We start from the raw sequence: 27,834 nt of genomic DNA on the forward strand, positions 1-27,834 counted from the left end.
GGCCCCCGGGTGGAGAGAGGGGAGACGGCCTGGGAGCCCGCTCCTTTTCGCCGCAGAGCGCGGCGGGGGAGGGAGGTGAAGGCGTGGGAGGAAGGCGACGGAAGAGGAGGTAGCGGCGCGGAGATTCTCCCGGCGACATCACTGACGCGGACCGCAGCCGCGCCTGCTCCCCGATCGCGCCGTTCGTGCTGCCCGCACTGCCCGAGGCCTGGTGCGGACTGGCTGGCCGCGATCCTCGCACGGGGCGCTTTCGCGTGGGGTAGCGCAGAAGCCACGGAGGGCCGGATCGCTGAGGGAGCGTCAGCCGCGCGCCGCTGCGGGACCGCGGGTGGGCGGGCTGAGGGGCGGAGGAGCCTCCGGCCCCGCCTCCCGCGTGCTGCTGCCTGAACCGCCGCCGCCGCAGCCCCGCCGAGGCTTTAAACAGCGGGGCCCGCCCCACGCCCGCCACACTCGCGCGCTCGCTCGGCTGCCAGCGGTCTCTGTGGCCGTCCAGGCTAGCGGCGGCCCGCGGGCGGCGGGGAGAAAGACTCCCTCACCTGGCCTTGCGGCTGTGGCCACCGCCGGCCAGGGGTGCGGAGGGCGTGCTGCTGGAGACGTCCGCCGGGCTCTGCAGTGCCGCCGGGTGTCGTGCAGCGATGGAGCCGCGGCCCACGGCGCCCTCCTCCGGCGCCCCGGGACTGGCCGGGGTCGGGGAGACGCCGCCAGCCGCTGCACTGGCCGCCGCCAGGGTGGAACTGCCCGGCACGGCTGTGTCCTCGGTGCCGGAGGATGCTGCGCCCGCGAGCCGGGACGGCGGCGGGGTCCGCGGTGAGGGCCCGGCGGCGGCCGGGGACGGGCTGGGCAGACCCTTGGGGCCCACCCCGAGCCAGAGCCGTTTCCAGGTGGACCTGGTTTCCGAGAACGCCGGGCGGGCCGCCGCTGCTGCTGCTGCGGCGGCGGCGGCGGCGGCGGCGGCGGCAGCGGCGGCTGGTGCTGGGGCGGGGGCCAAGCAGACCCCCGCGGACGGGGAAGCCAGTGGCGAGAGCGGGCCGGATAAAGGCAGCGAGGAAGCCAAGGGCCGCTTCCGCGTGAACTTCGTGGACCCAGCTGCCTCCTCGTCGGCTGAAGACAGCCTGTCGGATGCGGCCGGGGTCGGAGTCGACGGGCCCAACGTGAGCTTCCAGAACGGCGGGGACACGGTGCTGAGCGAGGGCAGCAGCCTGCACTCCGGCGGCGGCGGCAGTGGGCACCACCAGCACTACTATTATGATACCCACACCAACACCTACTACCTGCGCACCTTCGGCCACAACACCATGGACGCTGTGCCCAGAATCGATCACTACCGGCACACAGCCGCGCAGCTGGGCGAGAAGCTGCTCCGGCCTAGCCTGGCGGAGCTCCACGACGAGCTGGAAAAGGTGAGCTCGCCCTGCCCTCCCTTCTTCCCCAGCCCCTGGTGCGTGCCGACCGCGGGATGTGGCTGCAGACTCTTCCCGAGTTGAGGTGGCGGGAGTAGTAGACATGCACGACTTGCTGACATCTCTGGATTCAGCTGTCAAGGGTGGAATTGCCGAGGAATGTAACTTAATCTCTCAAAAGTTTGTAGCGGGTTTGGCTAGTTACGTGATACTGGAGGGCTGCCTTTAACAACCTTCCCCATCCAGTTAGGTATCTCGTGTGCACTTTCTTTCCCACCCCTCTTAACAGTCACCACCCCTCTGAATGACAGTTGTGTTTGTGGGCCCTTGAGAAGAGAATGTGCAGTGAGGATCTCTCCGGGAGAGGTTGGAGAGCACCTACCATCTGTCGTTTTGAAAGATTGTGTTGTGTGGTTTATGTACGCCTATTAGGGATCCCAAGAGTGGGAATGTTACTGTTTGAAGGAAAATCTTAACAGGGTGTGTTTATGGTCTATGAGTTACTAAAGCTCAATTCTTGCAATCTTGAATATACAAAGGATCATAGAGATCTTGTCTTGGGACACGCTGTTTCTAATAATGGCATAACTTTTTTTGCAATGAAAACGTTTTGGGAGAGGTGTATATTTAAAAAAAGGGAGAGGGGCAAGTCTTTAAAGAAAGAAGGGAAACAGGAGAATTGGTTTTTCTGTAGAGGATGACCAGAAGGACCTTTGGGGTCTTTGCAATAAGCAGTTACACTTCGTAAACAGAAAACCGTCCCCATAAACTCATTGATTTTTGTAACTCTATTTTTTATGGTCACATAAGACTGTTATTTCTTCAGCGTTCAATATCATTGTTTTGAGATAACATTGATGCTTTTGAGATTTTGTTAATGTTTAACTTTTTTATGAGCCAGGATTACTTGAAGTCTTCCTTTACAAGTGTGTAATGACTACATTGATGGAATTTTAGAGGATAGTACCACATAGGTTGAAATGATCACAGTGTGGACAAGTTTAAATCCAGCGTGTGATTTCTTTTGGATATGATTATTTGATCTCATACAGTGATTTCATACAAGACTGTACTTGTCCCAGTGTTTGATAATGTAACATTCACACAGAGGTAATTACAGAGCTCTTACAGCTTATTGATTGTTTAAAAGCCTGAGATCATTTAGCTTTAGATAATACTATTCTTGTTATTCCATTGTGGTATTTTGTCATAATCAGAAGCAAAACAATGTCTAAAACATTTTTCATTCATACTCCTGTAGTTTCTATCAAGTCTATTCCTTTTTCAAAACTCAAAAATCATTGTAGACAAAAGTAGATATGGAGCTGGCAATTTTCATTATCTTGGGACATTTTTACTAATGAAAATATTATACAGATATATTTTAGATTTATTTTACCAAAGCCAAGTATGTGAGCAGTAAAGTGATCTGTATTTACCCATAAGTTTTAGAAAGACATCCAATTGACAGGTATATATCTTGAGCTTATATGTTTCCTAGGGAAGTTTTTGGTATTTTAAATTAAATTATATCAATAACAAAGCACTTCAAGTTCTCCAAAACTTTAGATTTGTGTGTCTTTGTGTTTCTTGCTTGGCTTTTTGGTTCAAAGTGTCTAAAAAATAACACCTGTGTTGTTAGTTGTACGGTAGTTGAAGAAATCACCCAACCTCTCAGCTTCAGCTTTTCAGGGTTATCATGAAGATTAGAAAAAAAGTGCAATAAAAATGACCATGTTCAGTGCCTGGAAAATAATACCTAGTTGTTATTTCCCTCTTATATTGGCCCTTCAGAAGACTCTAGGATCTCAATTTTAGATTCTCTTAATTCTTACGTTATTAGATGAATGTATGTAAAATATTATATTCCGTTTCATATATGCAACAGGTAGTTTAATTCTTTGTAGTTTACCTTCTGCCACTCATAATCTTTATGGCCACTGTTTTGTTGGCTTAACTAATAAGTACATGTTGAAGATAATTTTGCTTAGAATTTTAGCAGATGGATTAAAGAAATGGGTGTTAAGTAGTACAACTATGACGATACATCACTGTCGAAAGAGGGGCAGTCAGGAGGGGTTATAACAGGTTGGCTGGATCCCCAGAAGTTGTCCCTTACTCTGTCCAAATTGACTTCCACCTCTCTAACGCCTTCTGTAATGCTTCTAGCCTTCAGTGAAATATAATATTTAGAATTTTTGTAACACCTAGCAGTCGACTGATTGGCATATACTCTACTTTGCTCTACTAAGTGCATAGTTATCTACCATGGGACTAACTCTGTGTTGGGAACTATAGAAGAACAAAAGAAGTAAAATGCTTCAGAAACTTGTTAGGGAAAAGGACTGGATTGTCTTCCCTCCAGTTGAACTCCTTTCATTATCCATCACTGACTTTTTAAAAGTATTTTGTCTAGATGTCCAACTGTAGGGGAAAAGATAAATATCCTTGGTGCATCTTGCTATATTATATAGCCATTCTAGGACCAGTAGGCATGAGTTCTCCATTTATTAGTTATTGGGGAAGGGGGTATCTTAGATGTTGACAACATGCTTGTGACACTGTGGGATTATGTGGTGATTAGCAAACCAGTTACTGCTTCTGCCTGGACAGACATTAACAAAATAGTTGGACAAATAACATAGTTAATAACTGTTTTTTAAGTATTATGAAAGAAAAGGATACTTGTAAAGATATAATAGGACCTAATTTTAATTGGGTTTTGGGAAAGCGTTTTTTTGAGAAGTATGACATTGAAGCTGAGACCTGAAGGGTAAGTTGATGATTGGGTGGAATGACAGTCCAGACCAAAGGGACAGCGCACATGAAGGTAATGGGGTGAGAAAGAGTGGTATATTAACATAACTAAAAGGAGATCACTGTTTTTCATTATAAATGTAGTGGGATGCTATTGAAGAATTTTGTGTGGGGTAGCCACATGGTCCATTTTGTTTTAACATCTTTAGGCTCTGGGTGGAGAAGGGATTGGCAGGGGCAAGAATGGAAGCAAAGAGACTCAAGTGATAATTGTGGTCTGGGTGAGAGATAGTAAAGGTTGGTGGCAGAAAGGATTGGATGTGGGAGTGAGAAAGAAGCTGACTTGTAGATTTTGAACTTAAGAAACTTAATAGATGTTGGTACTGTTGCTTGAGATGAGAAATATTGGAGGAGGAATAGATTTGGTGGTTGGGAGAAGTTTGTATTTGAGGCTATTCTGTTTCAGTAGCCTATAAAGACAAAGACAACTTACTCCAAGAGTCATGGAGGAGGCTGTGTGTGTGTGTGTGTAAATATATGTAAATATATGTATATTTACATATAGAGATTTGGTTGCTTAAAGTCATGGACTAAATTACTTAGGGAGAGTGGTAGATAAGAGAACAGAAAATAGGGTCTGGCATTGGACTTGGAGATTGTTTAAACGTCTGTTAGAGATTGCGGAGCCATTAGCAAAGGAAATTAAGGAAGAGCTGCCATACTGTCAAATAGCCTGGAGAGCAGTGTTGGGGGAAGCTGAGAGAAAAGAATTTTTAGAAAGGCAGAAACTCTTGAAAACTGATGCCAGGAATTGATTTAAAAATGTATATACGTACACACACAGAGTGAAAAATCAAAGTATGGATTTTTGGCCCTACAAGAAGAAATAAAAGGTGGAGGGTAACAAAGTATTTGATGGACATCTTCAACATGTATGATGGAATGCAAGATTATCAAATGTGGAAAGTGGAGTGTAGACAATCCATACTAGGTCCTACTGGATTTAAAGCATTATTAAAGTAGTTTTTTGTTTTTGTTTGTTTTTTTTGTGTGTGTGTTTTACTATTTTGTGTTTTACTATTTTGACCGCTAAACCATAATTTCTAATATTTTTGTTTTTAAAGGTAGCATTACCATTGCAGTTGTCCTTGGGCCAAGGCTTAGGATCCTTTTGCTGGTGGTATGTCAAGGGTTTCTGTATGATTCCTATATTTTTGCCTTTCTCATTAACAAGGTGGAAAGGTCAAGGGAGCAACTATATTGTCTTTCATGTGTCACTTTGCTTGTTGGATTTTCATTAATTCCTAAGAAATGGGGCGTATACACATTTTACTCAAGATGCAATGAGCTAATAGAAACAGAAGAAATTGGCCAGGTGTGGTGGCTCACTTCTGTAATCCCAGCACTTTGAGAGGTGGAGGCAGGTGGATCACCTGAGGTCAGAAATTCGAGACCAGCCTTAACAATATGGTGAAACCCTGTCTCTACTAAAAATACAAAATTAGCCAGGTGTGGTGGTGCATGCCTGTAATCCCAGCTATTTGGGAGGCTGAGGCAGGAGAATTGCTTGAACCCAGGAGGTGGAGATTGCAGTGAGCCAAGATTGCGCCATTGCACTCCAGCCTGGGCAACAAGAGCAAAACTCTGTCTCCACAAAAAAAAAAAAAAAAAAGAAGAAACACAAGAAATTGCTCAATAGCCACTTTTACAGAAAGTACAGCTGGAGGACAGGCACCGTAGTAGGAGCCTGTTGTCCCAGCTGCTTGGGAGGCTGAGGCAGGAGGATTGCTTGAGCCCAGGAGTTTGAGACTGTAGTGCACTGTGATTATGCCTGTGAACAGCCACTGCACTTCAACATGGGCAAAACAGCAAGACCCTGTCTAAAAAAAATAGTAGTACAGCTCGATTTGGACTTCACATCCAGGTTTTTCTGACTTTAATGCTAGGACATAGTAGCAGCAGGTTCTTCTCTTTTTATGTTTTCTATCCCTTAGACCTGTTCTAAGATAACAAAGATGTTGAGGGGGACCCCTTGGGGATTACCACCAACATTTCTCTACCTTGAACTCCTGAGAGTTGAATGATTATATAACTGACAGAAATGAGGAGATGTGATGATGTAAATACTGATTATTATGACTTCTTCACTAGCATCTGTATATGTGTTTATCTTCATACAGAGAATAGGCACTTACTATAAGATTTGTTCATGGAATGTACAAATCAGGTGAGCAGTTCCTGTCACTTAACAAGGACTTTAAGTAAAACACTAAATAATTACATTATCTCCTCTAACCATGAGCTGCTTCTCTGAGTGGGCTGTATTGATGCCTAGTCAAGAAATTTCACACACTATTAATCATTTCAGTATATAGCTTTAGTCCTTGAAAGTCACCCTGGAGGAACAAGAATGTGTCTCATGAGGGTGAGGGGAAAAGTAGAGTAGTGTCCAGAACTGGGTAAAGGTGGGACCCTGATAAGAAATATTTACACGTGGCAAAGTCAAATTTGGCTGATTTCACAGTTTTGCCAGGGGCTTTACCCTGCTAAAACCATGCTACTTGCCATTGAAGTCAGGCTTACCCGTAATACTAGATGCATTCACCCAGGTGTACACTGACTAAAGTAGTTCTACAATGCGGCAAACAGGTAAAATTGCAGCTACTGCTTTGTTAAATAGTAGAATTTAAGAAAACAGCTTTTAATTTTTAGCATAAAAATTTCCTGGGTAGAAGGAAAGATAAATTTTGGGATTTAAAATGTAGCAAAAAATCAGTACACTGCTAAATTGATATCTTCTCTATGTGTATTTATGTTCATACATTTTAAAATCCTGTGAGACTAGAATTTAAAGGACCAAAATAGAGTTTCTTGGTTCTTATGTGTGGAGTGTGTTTGCTTTCAATGGTATTTCATTATATGTTACATATAGATATTTGGGAAGTCTATAGTATAGTTCCATGCTGAAGTGAAATAAATGTGAACCTCGTTATTCAACAAATCCTTATTGAACATCAACAACAACACTGTTCCAAATGCTGGGGATATAGCAGTGAACAAAATGAAGTCATGGGGCTTTCATTCTAGCGGTAGGAGACAATAAACAAACAAAATTAAAGCAGGGCGAGGAAAATTAAAGGTGGCTAGATGATGGCTGGGTGGTGCTGTTTTAGCATTGTTAGGGAAGACCTCTGATATGTGAGCAGGCTGTAGAAAGGGGTGACCCCCATGCAGATACCAGGGAAAGAACACTCTAGGCAGAGGAACAACAGATACCAAGACCCTGAGATGGGAGTATGCTTGGTGTGATGGAGAGACAGGGAGGTCAGCAAGACCGAATCGATAAGGCAGTGTGATGAGGTCAGGGGGTAGTGAGGACCAAATAGCGTAGAACCTTGCAGATCATGATAAAGACTTAGGATTTTACTCTAAGTGATTTAGGGGAAGGCATTGTAGGGTTTTGATCACAGATTTGACATCATCTGACTTATGTTTTCAAAATACCACTCTGTTGTGTAGAGAATATACCGTAAGGGGGCAAGAGTAGAATGCAGGAAACCAGTTAGAAGCCTACTGCAATGGTTCCATTAAGATGATAATGACTTTTACTAAGGTAGTAGTGATTGATACAATGGGAGGTGTTCAGATGCTGGATGTGTTTCAGAGGTAGAATTGTTGGGGTTTGCTGATGGTTTGGATGAGGGGATGTATGGACAGAGTAATACCAGGGTTTTCCCCCTATTTAGAATGGAGTTGATATTAATGGAGAAGTCTGTGGGAAGGGCAGGTTTGGGAGATGGACTCAAGATAGGGTTTCATTCTACAAATTAGTTCTCCAGTGAGGCAAACAGGTAAAATTGCAGCTACTGGTTTGTTAAACAGTAGAACTTAAGAAAACAGCTTTTCATTTTTAGCATAAAAATGTGCTTTTGCTCTTCAGGTAAAACTATGAAAGCTAGTACTCTTACAAATACTGTACAAAGGGGTAGGGAACTAATGGGTTGATTCCACAAAGTGAAAGCCCACTGAGGGTGAGCAACAAGGAAAATTACTTAAAATACTGAAGTTAAAAACATTAGTGGTGTCTCATTTAAACCATGAAAGCTACTATCAGCTGGGGCCTTCCTTTGTCTTTTTCCATTTTCACTAGGATCTCTACAAACACCCGCTTAAAGCTATTATGAAAAACTTGGAGCTGGTAGAGAACTTGGGGGTTTCTAATTGGAAGAAGGGGGAAAGCCAAAAAGAAAAAATAGCTTAGTGGAATGTTGACTCTCAGCAGAAGCTAATTATGGCTAGTACACTCGTAGTATCATTGGACTCAGAAATTTCTCTGCCTTAATTTTTTAAAAAAAATTCTGTGCTTTTTCTGAATAGTCACAAATTAGATATTCATCTAGGTTCAGAATTCTGGAAACCGGTGGGATAGTTCTTTGTTGGATAAGTGTGAATTAGTTCTTCCATCAATTTAGTTTCAAACAGAATTTGGTATGGTATGCTAGCCATTTTGGAGACTTTTGCAAGGGAGCGTAGGTGGTTTGGCAGGGCAGGCTTGAGTATTCCAGTGGGGAAAGACTTAGAGGACTCTAATCATTAGAGACCTGCCCTTCCGACAGACTTCTGCATTAATATCAACTCCATTCTAAATAGGTATTACTCTGTCCATACATCCCCATCCAAACTATCAGCAAATCCGAGCAATTACACGTTTGAAACACATCCAGTATCTCAATACCTCTCATTGTATCAATCACTACCACTTTGGTAAAAGCCCGTTATCATCTTAATGGAACCATTGCAGTAGCCAAGATGAGAGGAAGGGGGGTGATTAAAACATTTAGCTGCAATTCAAGAATTGGGCTACAGGGCTGATGGTGTTGGAAAGAGGTAGGAAACTTCATAGAGCATGACTGGACTGAGGACCCCAGTCCCAAGTTTGGACTAGCACTTGTTGTGATTATGGCCTTTTACCATTTAAGGTCTTTATCAGTGCTGTCCGACAGAAATATAATATGAACTACATATATCGTTTAAAAAAGTAAAGAATCAGGCAAAATTAATTTATAATATACCATATTTTATTTGACACTCTAAAACATTCATTGCAGATATAATGAATATTAAAACATTTATAATGAGATATCTCAATTTCTTTTTTTTGTACAAAGTTTGAAACCCCATGTGTTTTTCATATACAGTACAGCACATCTCAATTCAGACAAACATTTCAATAGTGTTGAAGTAGTAGCTCCCTGTGACCTTTGGTTACTATATTGGACAGTGTAGATGTAAACAGTACTTTGCAGTTTGGTTCTCCGGTCCTGTGATTTTCATTTTTCTTCTTGGATATTTAACTGTTCCTGTCAATAGTTTACTTCCTTTAAAGAAGTTTAAGTAGCTTCTATCTGACAGAAAAAGCGGAATATTTTATTTAACTCTCATTCCTTTCCAGGTACAAGCTCTTTCCTTCCTTCCTCAGCCAGACTTGTTGAGAGTATTGTTTATAATTGCTGTCTTTCCTTCCTTACCTTTTACTCAAACTGCTGTAGTGTGGCTTCCATTTTGCATAAATAGTTCTTGTTAAAGTCACAAGTGATCTCCATTCTTGTCACAAATTTCAGGAAGTTTTTTTTTTGTTTGTTTGTTTGTTTGTTTGTTTTTTTTAGCAGTGTTGAGCTTTCAAGCAGCATTTGGTGTTCTTTTGAAGTGTTTTGGTCACTTCCTTGGCTTATTAGTTTTCCTTCTGCCTTTCTGGCTCTTTCAGCCTCGCATCCTTTGCAGTCTCCTCCTTCTCTAACCTGAACATCCTCAAGGCCTTATTTGGACTTTTCTTCTTCTTTGTTCCTCTTTTTTCTCTCCTTATGCTACATCATCTGTAGTCCAATGACTCCCAAAATTTCGTCTTCTACCCACACTCCTCTGAGTTCTGGGTATCCAATGCTTGCTTGACATTTTTGTTTTATGTCTCAAAGATAACTCAAGCTCACAAACTTAGTATTTCCTCCCATTCCCTCCAGAAACAAAAGAATCCAGGCCCTCTGCCAGTGTGTGCTATATCTCTCGGAATGGTACCACTGTTCATCATACTGCAAAAGTGAGAAACCTATGAGTCATCCTTGACACTTTTCTCTCACTCCCCCATCCAATCACTGAGTTCTGTCAACTTGAATTTCTAAATATTCTTTTCATCTAAGCTGCTACCATCCTATTAGGTTGGTATGAAAGTAATTGCATTTTTTGACATTGAAAGTAATGGCAAAAACCGCAATGACTTTTGCACCAACAAAGCTGCAGCAATAGCCTTGTAACTGGGCTTCTCATATTCACTGTGCTTTCCCATCACTATTGTGCCCAAAACAAAACTGATCATTGTTGCCCAATGCTCCCTGCATTGTCTATCTCTGGTTTGCCTCTTCTTCAGTGTTTCACTTACTCAGTGGCACAATAATTCGTTGGTCATGTGGCCTTTGTACATGGTACTCTCCATGGACTCTTCCTCTCCCTTCCACCATTCCATACACCCACTGTTAACCTTCAGTTTAAGATTTCACTTCAGTCCTTATTTCTTTTGAGAGGAGGCCTTCATCCTCCAGTCTAGAACAAACTCATTTTCCCTTAATGGCTTTAGTTAGTGGTAGTATATCTATTAACATGGTTGCTTGAGTCAACTTAAGCTAACTTCAAGCTCCATGAGAAGCTGACTTTGTGATTGATCACCATTATGTCCTTTGGTATCTAGTATAGGCTTGACACAGTAGACCCTCAATCGATACATATTGAATAATAGGCCTAATTCTTTACATATTAATGTGGTACAAAAGAATCTTACCTACCTTATATTTGTTGTCTAGATTCTCTAAAGAATGTTTGGCAGAAAAATTGCCCTGTTTTGCATATGTGGCGTTTAAGACCCAAAATAACTAAATGACCTGTCCAAAATCATAGACATGCAGAGCTAGCATTGGAAATTGGGGCAGGCATTGCTGAGTCTCAGTTGGCATTCATTTCAATATCCTACAGTTTAATACTGCATAAGCTCTTGTTATTTTGGTGACTTTTTTTTTCTTTTTTAAATACTCATGACAAATGTTTTTATACCCATTGAATATAAAATAGAAAAGATTTAGGCTCCAGAGTTCTAGTGTATGGATGTATCTCTTCCTAGTATAAAAATGTTCAAAAAATTAAGAATAAGAAAGTTTCTTATACATGGAATCTTAGTTTTTTGTATTTCCTCTGCCATCCCCTGTCCATATTTTCCAAAAGTATGATATAAATTTTTAAATGTAATATGGGTTGTACTTTCCAGTAACTAGTAACTTGTGGCTGTTAAATTAACATTGTATTAAAAATTCAGTTCTTCAGTTACTTGAGTCACATTTTAAGTACTTAATAACCACATTTGGCTAGTTGTTATCATTGGACAATTGAGATAAAGATTTCCATCATCACAGAAAGATAGATAGTGCTGTCAAGGGAGGTGATATCTAAAATAACTCTTTTCCTTCCTTCATTCTTTGTTTTCTTAATTCCTTTTCTTCCACATTAGTCACCACTAGTTTAAAGTCATTAGAGAGTCTAATGTTATTCTAATTTTGCATAGGATCCTTCCTTAAATAAAGGTGTCTGGAACATTAGGTTCTCAATGAAGTGTTTCAATCAATGGAATCTGTTTTCTTTGTGAGAGTGGAGATTTGGGTCTTTAAAGGCCTGTGAATAATTTAATATTGTATTGTTAGAAATGTTAGTTTCCAAAGCATTCTTAAGTTACATATCTGCATTTGGTCTTCAGTCGTTGGAATAGGTGGGCTTTTTAGAAGGTCTTGGAGTAACAGTCTCATTTTGCAAGGCTGTGGTTTGTCTTCAAGATAATACCTGGTAGGGCAGAATCTTTTTGAAACCAGGTCTCGGTATCCCTGTTTTTTTCTTTTGGACCAGTGATTCCAAAATTTCTAAAAGAACCATCTGGGGAAAAATGGCTGTTTCCCCTTTCCCAAAGAATATGTGCAGTGTTTTGTTTTTATAAACAGGCATAGTATGTTTTATTCAACCTCTTAGAGCAAGTTTCACCAACGTACAGCCTGCGGGCTACATGTGGCCCAGGACAGCTTTGAATGTGGCCCAACACAAATTTGTAAACTTTCTTAAAAGATTATGAAATTTTTTTTGCAATTAAAAAAAAAACTCATCAGCTATTATTAATGTTAGTGTATTTTATGTGTGGCCTAAGACAATTCTTCCAGTATGGCCAAGGGAAGTCAAAAGATTGGATACTCCTGTCTTAGAGTATTTGTGGTTTTTAGAGTTTTCCTGGTGATTCTTAGAGAGCCTGGTTTGAGAATTGGTGACCTAGACCATGTTGAGTCTTTGATTACCATTTTGAGAGTAGTACAGAGTCATTTGTTTTCATTGATGTGCTGATTGTCAATTTTGAAGTACCCTGATATTGACAAGTACTATCTATCAAAGTTCTGGCTCTAACTGTTAGATAACTGTATATTGAATTAAATTAAGTTGTCAATTATTAAACTTCTAATATGTTTCAAGAGTTTTCTGTAGCCTGGGCACAACAACCTTGCAAGCTAGGTAGTTGACAGATGGACAGACTCAGAAGCTAGTATCAACTTGTAAGTGGTAAACACTGGATATTAGGAAAGGTAATAGATATTAATACCTAATTATTTAGTAGCAGACACTGGATATTAGGAAAGATGAGGTATTAGGAAAAACATCTATGAACAAAACATGGTATGTTGCTATTAAGAGTCCTATTCAAATGCTATAGGAATATCAGGCATACAAGTACTAAGTGATAAGTTTGAATCCTGATGAGTTATTGCAGAATAGTTGGGTCTAGATATTAACCTCTTTTTTATAAAACCTAATGGTTTCGGGCATAACTTATCAGACTTGATACTTTAGAAACTAATGTTATGGCAAATAACTCTTGATTCTATAGGAAGATTTTTTTCTTTGAAAATTAAAACGTGAATTTGCTTTTTGTTTATTTAATCGCCAATTTGAATCTCATTATTTTATTTTAAAATAAAACTGTCATGAGAATTGTGCACTCAGAGCATTTGCAAATATGTATTTTAAAAGAGAAATGGTTTCTGGCAAAGCTGGTCAGGACATAGCCTCAGTACTAACTTAACTATAAATTTCTAGAGACTTGCCTAAGATTGAGTTTAGAGAAAATATTATACTGCCTCTCCTGTATCAATCCCAATTATCAGGCAGATTTGCTGATCAGAAACAAATTTAAGAAAGGTAATTAAGCAAAATAACAGCAATAACAACAAATAGGCATTCATAATAAATGGCTTTGTGGTATCTTGCAGAAACAGAAGATAAGAACATCATGAAAAGCAGAAACAAAGTTCTCAGAAAATAGCAGTCTGTAATAAGCCTGTAGAGTAGATATAAGGACAGGACCTGAATTTCGATCATTACAACGTCTTCATCTAGCATAATGCTAAGGAAATTAACAATGTTTTAAATTTCAATACAAAAAAGAGTCAGTGAACTATACAATTTTGGAAGAAGATTTCAGTCTCAAGCCTTCCTAGAATATTAGATTTTAAGAGTCTGAGGATTAACCTTTTTCAAAACCAACACTTTAAAATTTTATTCAAAGAGTTTCATTGTACTTTGCTTATTTCAAATGTTTATTGTTTCATGAGGAAGAGAAAGTAGTATAGAAAGTTTGAGAAATAGGGAAGGTAACTTAAATATCTCAAATCCTTAACCTTTTTGCATTTGTGTCCATTTTTAAACTAACATTTTATGTCCTACTTTATCTAGCATTAAGTAACGTTAGTAAATAATCAGTTTCCTATGCCACCTATAGAATATTCATATAATTATAATACTTTAAAGTATATGTACCATAACTTGCCATTTCATGCTCTTTGTATACTTTTTAGTCCATTTACATTTATTGTGATTTGGTTGTAATTAGGCCTGACATCGTGTTGTTTTCTATTACCTGTTTTTTGTTTCTTGAATTCTTCTTTCCTGCCATTTTTTGTGCTAAGATTTTTTAGCATTTCATTTAATTCTTCTATTGAATTTCTAGTTATATATCTTTGCATTATTTTTTAGTGGTTACTTTGAATATTGAATTTCTTCAGCTGAAATATAGGAATTTTAAAACACAGTACTTTCTCTTTCCTTAGTGCTCTTGTCATCTAGATGATAAACATGTTGTACTTGTTGCTTTCAACAGTTACATGGCTTTAAAACACAGAGAAAAGAAAAATACGTATGGTTTTTAAATATTTTCATTTATATTCATTCTTTTTTATTTATCAGACTGCTTCCCTTCCTTGGGCACTTCTTGTAATGGAGGTCAGTTGGCAACAAGTTGTCTTAGTTTTTTTTTTATCTAAACATGTCTTTATTTTACTGGAGTTTTGAAGGATAGCTTTGCTGGATATAGAATTCTTAGTTGACAGCTTTCTTCTTTCAGCTTTTTCAGTATGCCATTTCAATGTCTTCTGGCCTTTGGTGTTTCTGGTAAGAAGTCAGCCAACTTTGTAAGATGTTATTTTTCTCATTGCTTTCCAGATTTTCTCTTTACCTTTGGCTTTCAGCAGTTTGTGCTTCAAGAGTTTCGCTATTTGTGTTTCCTTTGTCAGTTTGTTAATTTTCTTGAATCTGTACGTTGATGTTTTTCACTTTTCCTTCTGCTGTTTCCATTCTGCTATTAAGTCCACCTAGTGAATTTTTCATTTCAAATTTTTTTCATGAATTTCTTTAAAAATTTATTCCAGGTCTAGAATTTCTAACTTTTAAAATATAGTTTTCATTTCTCTATTAGATTCCGTCTCTGTTACTCATTGATATATTTACCTTTGCTTTTGTTTAACATATTTATTACAGCTATTTTTGGAGTCTTTGTCTCCTGAATTTAACATGTGGGCCACATGGAGGTAATTTCTAATGACTGCTTGTTTTTTTTTTTTTTTTTTTTTTTTTTTTTCTTGAGTATGTGTTACATTTTCCTGTTTATTTGGATGTCTAGCAGTTTTTTGTGTGGAAACTGGCCATGCAGATACTACGGGTTTGGGGGTTGGTTTTTAAAAATATTCTTCTGAAAATTATTGTTGTTGGGTTTTTTGTTGTTGTTGTTCTAAAAGGCACTTTTTATCCAGGCTCAAACTGCAGACTTTCCACCCCCATCCACTCCTCTCCCCATACAGTAGCTGATATCTCTGTTCTGTATTTTATGGTTTCTAGCTACTTAGTTTTAGGTTGGCCCCTGGGGAGTCTTCCCTACGTTTGTGAAATTTGGTGGCCAGCAGAGATTCAGGGGCTTACCCTTGCCATCATTCTATTTTTTCTAAAGATTTTCACTTAATTTCCAATTCCTCTGTTGACTTTGGGCTCTATTTCCTGATATTTGAAGTTATTAGGGCTTTACTCTCAGCCATTTAAGCTATCCACAGTTGAGAAAGGCTGTCAGTTAAAAAGCAGCAAAGTCAGGGATCTGACAATACTACGTCTATCATGAGTATTTTCTTTCCTGTCTTTGCTTCTTTTTCATTTACTCTGGTTTCTTTTCCATGCACATACAGTCATAAGTTGCTTGACAACTGGGATACTTTAGAGAAATACATTATTAGCTGATTTTGTCATTTTGCATAATGATACAAACCTAGAGAGCATATTCCACTAAACACCTAGGCTATATGGTATAGCCTGTTGCTTCTAGGCTACAAATCTGTACAGCATGTTACTGTATGTGGTTGGAACATAATGGTAAGTATTTACATATTCACACATAGAAACCTGAACAGTAAAAATACAATGTAAAAGATAAAATGGTACACCTGTGTAGGATACTTATTATTGAATGGAGCTTGCAGGACTAGAAGTTACTTTGAGTGAATGGTGAGTGAATGTGAAGGCCTAACACATTGCTGTACACTACTATAGACTTACAAAAACTATGAACTTAGGCTACATTAAATTTATTTAAAAAATATTTTTCAATAATAAATTAACCTCAGCTTGTTTTAACTTTTTATAAACTTTTAGAGTGTTTAAAACTTTTTGACGCTTTTGTAATAACATTTGGCTTAAAACAGACATACGGTACAAGTGTACAAGAGTATTTTCTTTGTATCCTTGTTCTATAAACCTGTTACTATTTTTTAAAAGTTTAGGTTTTTTTCTTTTAAACATCTTTTTTTTTGTTGTTAAAAAGGAAGACACAAGCACACACATTAACCTAAGCCTATAAAGGTTCAAGATCATCCATATCACTGTCTTTCACCCCCATACCTTGTCCCACTAGAAGGTCTTCAAGGACTATAACACATGGAGCTGTCATTTCCTATAATAACAGTATATATTCCTTCTTCTGGAATACCTTCTGAAGGATCTGCCTGAGGCTGTTTTAGAGTTATTATTTTTTTAAGTAAGTAGAAGTAAGCTGTAAAACAATAATAAAAATTGTAAGTACATAAACTGGTAACATATTTATTATTGTTATCAAGTGTTATATACTGTGAATAATTATATCCGCTATACTTTTATATTACCGTCAGCTTAGTAGGTTTGTTTACTCCAGCATCACCACAAACTCATGAGAAATGCATCGCACTATGCTCTTACAATGGCTACCAGGTCAGTAGGAGAGGAATGTTTTAGCTCCATTATAATCTTATGAGACTATTGTATATGCAGTTCATTGCTGACAGAAACATCATTATGTAGCACTCGAGGGATTTAACTCTTAACATTTCTCCTTAATAGTTTGTGGGACATCTAGGAAAAGGACTTCACCTCTGACCCTCAGTTTCCTTATGAAAAATGGGAAAGGTGATAGAGCTAAAGTATCCCTAATCTGAAATGCTCCAAAATCTAAAACTTTTTGAGTGCTGACATGGTGCTCAAAGGAACTGCACATTGGAGCATTTTGGATTAGGGATGCTGAACTCCAGTAGGTATAATGCAAATATTCCAAAATCTGAAAATATCTGAAATATGAAACACTTCTGGTCCCATGCATTTTGGACAAGGGATACTTAACCAATATTCACAGGTGAGAAGTATCAAATTCCTGTGAGAAATACATGAAAAATCAAGTGTATCTTATGTATCCAGGTGTATACTAAAATGTAGTTTTTAATTACATGGTTCTTGATACATACTGCTTTTCCAGTGTTTTACCCATTTATGATGCTACTAGGCATATACTTCTCTATCTTCTTACCAACTTTTGGTTCATCTTTAAAATAATTTGAAATAGAAATTGCACAGTTACTAATTGATACTGGAAGGTGTCAGTTTTCTGGTACTTGAATTAAAATGTTTTCAAGCTTTCAGTTTATTGACATTAGCAAGTTGTGTGGGATTTGAAGCAATGCTATTTCTAATGCATGCTGTTGTAACTCAGTCTTGAATGGTTAGTAAAGAACATGATGGGCTAGGTGGAGGACTGAATTCTTTGTAATCAGCGGTTCTGACTTGGTTCATTGTAAAGTCACATGGTCACACCATCCACTTTTATCTGTGGCACTTGAGTTTTGAGCTTTGCATTAATACCACTGGATATTAATAGAGCATTGTTAACCAGAGCAGATTGGATTCCTGTAAAACAATACTTTGTTTTGAAAGAGTAGTCTGTATGGGGAGCATTACACTGAATACACCAATCACCGACAGCACGGATAGGAAATGTTGGTAGCTTTAGGATGATATAATTGGCCAGTACTTGATTAAAAAAAATTGTTAGAACAATTGTTAGAATAAAACCAGCCACTTTGGGGTCAAAATTTGCATATGTATGCACATATTTTTAGTTGCAAAATCACCTATGATTCATGATAGTAATTTAACACTTTGACTTACCTTAGTATTAAGCAGATGCTGTTAAACCATATAAAAAATTTTGATCTTTAACGTATCTAAAAACATTAGAATTCAGAAGTTTGTAGGGTGTAAATAAATAGCATTTTTAGGTGGACTTTAACATTTTTGAAATATAATTTTGGGTTTATTTAAATTAACAATAAGCTACTTGTCAAGAAAGTAATACATCTTTGTATGTTAACAGTGCCCTAAAATAAAGATCCCCACTCTGCTGGCTGTCATTAACCATTATTTAATTTGCTGAAATAATGCTGTGCCCAGAAGTTTTGTTTCTGTTCCCAGACTAGGCAATCTCATATTAACCCTAGGCATTCCTTTTGTAAAGTGTGTATCAGTGCCACTAAAGCAAATAGGAAAGAGTTTATGATTTATTAAATTGTTAGTGTCGGAGAAGTTGTGAAACATTTCTAGTACTGTGAACATTGGTCATTAAAGCCACATTCTTGTGCTATACTTTGTTGGCTTGGCAGATGGTGTGGGTGATAAATCCTTTAACACCACCATGTGGAATGGTGATTTCATATTTGTATGCAAAAGTCCTTTTTTTAGTCTTTTAGAGGTAATCTTAAACTCTGCCAATATCAAATTATAAGAAGCTACGTAGTAGAGTCTAGATTAGTAATGTTTTACAGTATTTATTTTTATGTATTTTTTTCAACATCCAGTTTTAAGCTCACAGTATGGGCAGTTGCAATAGTAGATCACTTATTTGTTTATAATAACAGCTTAAATTTATTGAGCTCTTACTCTATTAATGTCAGGCAGTGTACTAAACATTTAACACATTTTCTCATTTAATGTTTTTAAAGTATTTTTTATTGTGGAATCTAAAAAGAACATAAAATATAAATGTATAACATAAGTTATCAAGTGAACATCTGTGTAATCACCACCCAGATCAAGAAATAGAATGTTGCTGGCACCCTAGAAATTCTCTGTGCACCCCCTTCTAATTCCTCCACAAAATAGCCACTACCCTGACTTACGGTGACCACTTCTTTGGGTATTGGTCTTATTTTTTATAATGATTTTTGTCACCTTTATGTATTCCTGAAGACTATTAGTCTAGTTTTTCCTGCTTTAAAAATGGATGTAAATGGAATCGTATAGCATATTTTCAATCTGACATCTTTTGTTCACTCTTAGTTTGTGACACTCATTTATACTGTCTTTCTGTAACTCACTCTTTTTTTTTTTTTTGAGATAGTCTCAATCTGTTACCCAGGCTGGAGTGCAGTGGTGTGATCACAGCTCAGTGCAGCCTCAACCTCCTGGGCTCAAGTTATCCTCTGGCCTCAGCCTCCCAAGTAGCTGGGACTACAGGCACGTGCCACCATGCCTGGCTAACTTTTTTTTTTGTATTATTTATTGAAATGGGGTTTCACCTTGTTGCCCAAGCTGGTATTGAACTCCTGAGCTCAAGCGATCCACCGGCCTTGGCCTCCCAAAGTGCTGGATTACAGGCATGAGCCACTGTGCCCACCCCTTCATTTATTCATTTCAATTGCTATTTTCTTCGATTGTATGAATATACTACAATTTCTTTATTCTGCATTTAAGGATGTTTGTGGTGTTTCTAGTTTTTGGCAATTTTAAACAGTGCTGATATGAACGTTTTTATACAAGTATCTTGCTTCATAGAAGTATCGTGTATCTCTAAGGATATGCTGAGGAGTAGAATTGCTGGGATAAAGGTGTGCATTTTTTCAAGTTGAAAATAATGCCCAAACTTTTCTTTCAGAATTGTTTTAACAGTTCATATTCTCACCAGGATCATATGAGAGTTTTTGAGTTCTGTACAATTATTGTATTTTCTCACTTCGTCTTCTCAGACAGTATGGAGTGGATAATATCCCCATTTCACCTATGTTGGAACTGAGGACCCAGAGGGATTAAATAACTTACCAAAGCACACATTACTAGTGAGTAGCAGAGCTGGGATTTGAGCCTATCTCTGACTTGAGAACAGACACTCATTTTGCTCTACTATTTCAGGACATTATTTGGAAAACAGATTCCTCATGAAAGCTCAATATTCATTTACCATATCTTTGATAAAAATGACAGGAAAGGTCTGTGCTGTTGCGGACCTTGCATTTTAATACTTACTGAGGGAATGCATAGATTACAAAACACCAAGTAAATAAAAAAGATAATTACAGAGTATGATATGTGTCATGAAAGAAAGAAACGGGACTAAGAAGAAACAATATGTTAGGTGTTTTGGGAAGAAGAAGGCTTCATTTAAACCAAGACCTAAAGGATGAGAAAGAGCCAGCCATCTTCAAAGTGCATTTAACAGGCAGAGGGAAAGGCAAGCCAAAAGTCCCTCAGGAGAAAATACTTTAAAACCAGTATTTCAGTAAAAGACCATTATATCAAATTAAACGTTTTAGTTAGAACCCTCAATTATCTAACTTAAAGGATAAGAGTTTGGGGTATTATAAAATTCAAGGAAAATTAAATGGGAAAGTGGTCTATGGAAAAAAATAGAAATGTCACTTCTATAACAGTTAGACTAATATTTGCCTTTTCTTTAATCATGTCAAAATGTACTATGTGTGGTAACAACATATTTATGACAGATCGAAAGAATTCCTTGGGATAACTATTTTTCAAGGCTTCCTGGAAAAGGCATGGATGTACGGAAACCCAGGGGTTGTAGTGGGAAAGTATCTAAGGGAAGAAAGAACCTAGTTTGACCTGGAACATTGATTAAAAGAAATGCTATCTCGAGCAGCTAATGAGGATTTTTTAATTGGAAAAAAATCCTAGATAATGTAGAAACCGAATGATTGGCCTATTTTACCAACAGCCTCCAAATAAACTTCCAAAGTTAAATAACACAAAACTCTATCTAGTACACAATTTCATACTTAAAACATTTGAATCGGGTGAGGCCCAGGTGGGCGGATCACTTGAGGTCAGGAAAGTTAGAGACCACCAGCCAGGCCAACATGGTGAAACCTGTCTGTACTAAAAATACAAAATTAGCCAGACGTGGTGGCAGGCACCTGTAATCCCAGCTACGTGGGAGGCTGAGGCAGGAGAATCGCTTGAACCCGGGAGGCAGAGGTTGCAGTGAGCCAAGATCATGCCATTGCACTCTAGCCTGGGCGACAGAGCAAGACTCCATCTCAAAAAAAAAAGAAAAAATTATATATATATATAAAATAGGTATGCTTTCTCAGATAGATTTTCTGGACACTATAGCAATTCTTCTTTAAAGGTAGTCTGGTACAGCTATTTGTAACAATCCTGTATAGCAGTTTCATAGATGCTGTATACCCTGGGAGGTATTTCTACAAAGTACAGAATTTTAAAAATCTCCTCTGGAGCTGTAAGTGCAGAACTTCTGCTGTCCTTTTTATGAGGATCATGTTAGAACCCTTAGCTTCTGTAGATTTGGGAACAAAGGAATGAGGGAAATAGATACCTAAAAATAGTTATCTGAAATAATTTACCTTGACTCATTATACTATGTGGAATTCTATCATTTGGAAAATGGTTAAGTGTTTTCACTGAAACCATCATGAATTTATAACTAGATCCAAAAAGAAAAATTTCCCTCTCCATTTTGACAGAAGTCACTGTTTATAGTATATTGACAAGTTTTTTTTATCTTTTGGTGAGGATCAGAATAGTAAATGTAATGAAACATCCTGAGTGGTAAGATCAGTATTTTATATCCAGGGCTGAAACTCACAAAAGAGGACGGAACCTAAGCCATCACTTATGATTTAACACATATACGCGATGTTTAGAGCTATGAGTGTGGTACGATAACCATAGAAAATACGCGACGAGCAAGGGAGAGGGGTATAGGACCAAGTGCTAAACGAACTCCTACCACTTAATTGCTGGTTAGAAGAGTGTGTTGTTTCAAGAAAGGGAGTGGCTGACAGTATCAGATGGTACTGTAGGAGTTCAGTGAGACAGGGACTGAAAAATGTACATTAGATTTAGCAGCCGAGAAGTCATTGGATGTCTTAATAAAATGATTTTGGTGTTGTGGTGAGGGGAAGCCAGGTTGGCTTGCATTTAAGAACGTGCTGCACTGTTAGAAACTTTGGCTAGAGTCAGAGTGCAGTAAAAAGTTAACTCTGGTTAAAGGAGAGGGAATGATCAAGTTGAGGTGGAAATTTGAATATACTAGAGAAAGAAGAGATCATCCATAGTGTAAAAATTATCCTTTTCTCTACATCTTGCAAAGAAGTAATGATCATGGAGACCAGAGTTTCAATCTTTTTTGTGTATTTTGTACATACTCAGAAAAGTATTCCGCTCCCTATGTTTTCTGTTTTTCTTTTCATCTGTTTGCATAGCTTCTTCACCTAGTAGCTTTTTATCCCTGGCCCCTCTCTTAGGTTCCAGTCACACATTTTTTAACTGCTGGATAGGACTCTAATTGTCCCGTAGCTCCTCAGATTCAACATGTCCAACTGAATCTTTTCCTTTTTGATTACTGAGGGCCTAAATATCTGGATCTTCCATTCTTTCCTTTATCTCTTCCTTTCTTCCCCCTTTTTTTCCTCTGTGCACCAGTCCCTGCTGGGAAACTTCAAGTCATAATGCTACTTTTTGAGAGATTATTTTCTGGAATAGTACTAAATTTGGTCAGCTTCATTTAATAAAACATTACCCATAAAATATTTATGTTGCCAATTTCTACTTTTTATCCATTAGTGTGGAATATACAGTAAAAACCAAAAATCTATCATTTCTGTGAAAATGGCAGGTAGAGTGAAGATTTTTATTTATGTACTTTTGTATCAGCATAATTTATAGTTCATAATTGCACACTTGAACCTCCTTGATTATACAGTTTTTATACTTTTTTTTGTGTGTGTGGACCAAATACCATACTTGCTAATTCTCTTATTTCTCTGAAACGAATTTAAAGAAACAAAAGATGTGTCTTCCACTTTGGTTTCCTGGTATTTCAGGAAATTAATACAATTATGAACCCGATTTTATTATATTTAAGGCTAGTAATTGAACTACAAATAAAGACAGTTATTTGCTTTTGACTTTTGAATTGTGTTGTAGAGATAACTAAAACAGTTTTAAAAATAGATCTGCCAGAAGGTGATAGGGAAGATACATTTTTTACTTAGTGTGGACGTACCTTTATTTTAAAATAAAATACTGGAAAATTTTACTTTGTTTTTATAACATAGTTGTGTGTAGTATGGTGGAGAGCTAGTTGCAAAATTATTGCTAGCTCTTCAACTTTGAGGTGGAATTCTGATAAACACCCACAGCAAAAATTTTTGGATGCCTGCATACTTTTGCATTGTTAAAAAGACACCCACATGAAGTCTTAGCCTTGGAAAAAGTAGCCTACTAAGTACATACATCTTTCATTTTCTTTTAACACAGATGGGAAGAGAGATGCCTTTTTGTGTATATTATAGGCGTTATATTTTCTTGTAATACTTGGAGGTTATATATTTTAAAGTCTACTTTGATTAAAAAAACTGAAGAGCACTGTGTATTCTATGGTGAAAGCTAAGGAACTCCTCCTTAAAGTTCGTGGAATGAACTGGCAGATTTTCTTGTTCTGGCTTTATTTGAATAATTGAACAGTTGAATCATCAATCCCTATTCAGAGTCATTTCTTATTATTTGGGATTGTCCCTGACTCTACTGTCTGAAACACATTAAACAGTGGTGGAAGTACAGCTGAAGTAGGTTGTTATTGTGATTGAGCTACACAGGCCCCTAGTCATATTTTTTTCTTTTACTGTTTATGCACACTTCTTATTTTTGAATTATACTTTAAGTTCTAGGATACATGTGCAGAATGTACAGTTTCGTTACATAGGTATACACGTACCATGGTGGTTTGCTGCACCCATCAACCTGTCACCTACATTAGGCATTTCTCCTAATGCTGTCCCTCCCCTACCCCTCCCCACCCCAACAGACCCCAGTGTGTGATGTTCCCCTCACTGTGTCCATGTGTTCTCATTGTTCAGCTCCCACTTATGAGTGAGAACATGCAGTGTTTGTCTTTCTGTTCTTGTGATTGTTTGCTGAGAATGATGGTTTCCAGCTTCATCCATGTCCCTGCAAAGGACATGAACTCATCCTTTTTTATGGCTGCATAGTATTCTATGTGTATTTGTGCCACATTTTCTTTATTCAGTCTAACATTGTGGAAATTTGGGTTGGATCCAAGACTTTGCTATTGTGAATACTGCTGCAATAAACACACGTGTGCATGTGTCTTTATAGTAGAATGATTTAGAATCCTTTGAGTATATCCCCAGTAATGGGATTGCTGGGTCAAATGGTCCTTCTGCTTCTAGATCCTGGAGGAATTGCCACACTGTCTTTCACAATGGTTGAACTAATTCACACTTTCACCAACAATGTAATTTCTCCACATCCTCTCCAGCATCTGTTGTTTCCTGACTTTTTAATGATCGCCATTCTAACTGGCGTGAGATGGTATCTTAATCGTGGTTTTGATTTGCATTTCTCTAATGGCCAGTGATGATGAGCATTTTTGCATATGTTTGTTGGCTGGTTTATGCATACTTCTAACAAATTTAACCGTTAGTGGTTTCTGTGTTCATACCAGCAAGCAGAAGAAGAAGAATAGGCATCTTCATTTTAAGCAGGAAGAGGGCTAACAATAGGCAGGCATATTTGCTGAAATGGGAAGTGACAGTTTGCAGTCTCATACAAAGGAAGAGATGAGAAAAATGACCAGAAGTAGTCACTTCAAGAATTATATCGTGGTCCAGCAATTCCACTCATAGGTGTATGCTCAAGATAAATGAAAACATATTTTCACCCAAAAACTTTAGACAGCTGTTCATGGCAGCATTATTCATAATAGCCAAAAAGTAGAACCAGCCCAAATGTCCAACTGATGAATTAAAAAAAAGTGGAATATCCATAGTATGGAATATTATCTGGCAATAAAAAGGAGTGAAGTACTGATACATGTTATAACATGAATGAACCCTGAAAACATGCTAAGTGAAAGAAGCCACACATAAAGCCCACATCTTGTGTGAGTCCATTTATATGAAATGTCAGAATAGGCAAATTCATAGAGACAGAAAATGGTGATTGGCAGGGGCTGAAGGAAGGAGGAATTGAGGTATTTCTTTTCGGGGTGATAAAAATATTCCAAAGTTGATTGTAGTGATGCCGGGAATAAGAGTACAACTTTGTAGATATACGAAAAATCATTAACTTGTACACTTTAAACTAGTGAATTTTGTGATATGTGAGTTATATCTCAATATAGCTTAATAAAGTTTAAAAACAATTGCAAATTTGGGGTAATTTTAAATTTTTATGGGGTTGGTTAGTTCCATTTTCCATAAGCCTGGGGGCATCCTTTTTATAGTACAGTAAAATAATCATTGGTTGATAATAGTTATGAAACTGTGTGCTCTAAGGAAAATACTTAATGTGTTTCAGGATCTCTTGAAAAATGTATGAACTACTATCCTAAATGTTTAACATTAAACTTCATATTTGAATTCCTGGTTATCTTAAAATGACTCATTTTCCATGTATTTCACATAGCTGAGGTTGTAGCTGTGTCTATTAATGAAAACATGAGGATTAATTAAAAATTTAATTATTTTTCTCACCATTACAAAGCCTAGTTAAAATAATTTTCAGAAAATATACTTAATTAAGTTCATAATTGTCCTGAGAAAGCGGAGCAGCGCAGTTCTTGGCCGGGTCAGCAGAACGCCTGGCGACCCTCACCTAGGCGTGCCAGAGCACAGGTTGTGATTGTCCTGGGGCGGCGGAAATCCGCGCGCCTGCCCTGCAGGCCTTCCCTGCATGCCTGCTCTGCATGCCTGCCCTGCATGCCAGGCAGCACCCTTTGGAGTCACTGCGATTGGCCGGTGTGCCCCTGCCGAAGCCTCGGCTGCTTCTGTCCACCACTTACGCTTCTTCATTTATCCATGGATCATTTCGAGAGTCCGTCTTGTAAATGTTTAGCATTTTGCTGCTTTATTGCTTCTTTCTGGGGACAGTTCCAGCACTTGCCAGGCGGAGAAAGGCAGCTGAGTCCGGAGAAGAGCAAAATATGGGGACCCAGGCTAAAAGCAGACGTTGTCCTTCCCAACCCGCTATTTCTATATTCAGACAGTGGATATACATCAGGGAATAACTTCACATCTTCTCCAGGCGAAAAAGTCTTCCAGGTGAAAGTCTCAGCACCAGAGGAGCAATTCACTGGAGTTGGAGTCCAGGTTTTAGACCAAAAGGATGAGTCCTTCATAGTAAGATACAGAATGTGTGCAAGCTACAAAAATCTGAAGGTGGAAGTTAAATTCCAAGGTCAAGATGTGGCCAAATCCCCATATATTTTAAAAGGGCCAGTTTGCCATGGGAATTGTGACTGGCCTTTGCGAGATAGTGCAGCCTGGCTACGGGGGATGAACTGCCCACCCGGAAACCATTGCTCAGATTCAGAGAGACCTGGCACAGTTCCCTACTGTGGATCCAGAAAAGATTGCAGTAGAAATCCCAAAAAGATTTGGACAGGGGCAGAGCCTGTGTCACTAAACTTTAAAAGATAACAAAGTTTATATGAAGACTCATGGTGAACATGTAGGTTTTAGAATTTTCATGGATGCCATACTACTTTCTTTGACTAGAAAGGTGAAGATGCCAGATGTAGAGTTCTTTGTTAATTTGGCAGACTGGCCTTTGCTTTGGAAAAAAAGAAATCCAATTCAAACATCCATCCGACCTTTTCCTGGTGTGGCTGCACAGATTCCAAGGATATCGTGATGCCCACCTATGACTTGACTGACTGTTTTAGAAACCATGGGCTGGGTAAGTCTGGATATGATGTCTGTGCAAGCTAACACGGGTCCTCCCTGGGAAAGCAAAAACTCCACAGCTGTCTGGAGAGGGCGAGACAGCCGCAAAGGAGACTTGAGCTGGTTAAACTCAGTAGAAACACCTTGAGTTCATAGACGCTGCTTTCACCAACTTTTTCTTCTTTAAACATGATGAAAACCTGTATGGTCCCATTGTGAAACACATTTCATTTTTTTATTTCTTCAAGCATAAGTATCAAATAAATATCGATGGCATCATAGCAGCTTATCACCTGCCATATTTACTAGTTAGTGACAGTCTTGTGCTGAAGCCAAGACTCTGTCGACTATGAACATTTTAACAATGAGCTGCAGCCCTGGAAACACTACATTCCAGTTAAAAGCAACCTGAGTGATCTTCTAGAAAAACTTAAATGGGCAAAAGATCACAATGAAGTGGCCAAAAAGATAGCAAAAGCAGGACAAGAATTTGCAAGAAATAATCTCATGGATGGTTACATATTCTGTTATTATTTCAAACTTTTCCAGGAATATGCCAATTTACAAGTGAATGGGCCCCAAATCTGAGAGGGCATGAAAAGGGTAGAATCACAGACTGAGAATGACCTCTTCCTTTGCCATAGGAAAAAGACCAAAGATGAACTCTGGTATGCAAAATAACTTCTATTAAAAGATGGTGCTCTGAAGACTCTTAACTAAAAAGAATTTTTTTAAGTATTAATTCCATGGACAATATAAAATCTGGGTGATTGCAGTATGAAGATAACGTTTCTACTTATGCAGTATTCTCATGACTGTACTTTACATTTTTAGAATTTTATAATAAAATCACCTTTATTAAAAAATATATATACACACAATTACTGCATCTGGCTTATACTTCTGTTGCTTCAAAAATCAAAGAATTAACAGTAATTAACATATATAAATATGGAATCTAAGTGCTAATCTAGGTTGATAGTACT

The 27,834-nt window shown here is 38.4% G+C and overlaps 1 protein-coding gene and 1 pseudogene across 4 annotated transcripts in view; both read left to right on the forward strand.

Annotated features, from left to right (window-relative positions):
• The first annotated feature begins 452 nt into the window (after positions 1-452).
• SLC12A2 (solute carrier family 12 member 2) overlaps positions 453-27,834 on the forward strand; it is a 107,372-nt gene continuing 79,990 nt past the window's right edge. For 2 of the 4 annotated variants that reach the window (XM_003259914.4, XM_030818401.1), the window contains exon 1: positions 453-1,400. In XM_003259914.4, coding sequence (XP_003259962.2) covers positions 636-1,400 — 765 coding nt within the window. In that variant the 5' untranslated portion in view covers positions 453-635. The remainder of the gene's footprint in view (positions 1,401-27,834) is intronic. The other 2 variants (XR_004031618.1, XM_030818402.1) reach the window with 1 other exon arrangement.
• Positions 25,382-27,729, forward strand: LOC105739383 (annotated as a pseudogene).

This window comes from Nomascus leucogenys, chromosome 2 (genome assembly GCF_006542625.1).
Source record: "Nomascus leucogenys isolate Asia chromosome 2, Asia_NLE_v1, whole genome shotgun sequence".
Classification (NCBI taxonomy): Eukaryota; Metazoa; Chordata; class Mammalia; order Primates; family Hylobatidae; genus Nomascus; species Nomascus leucogenys.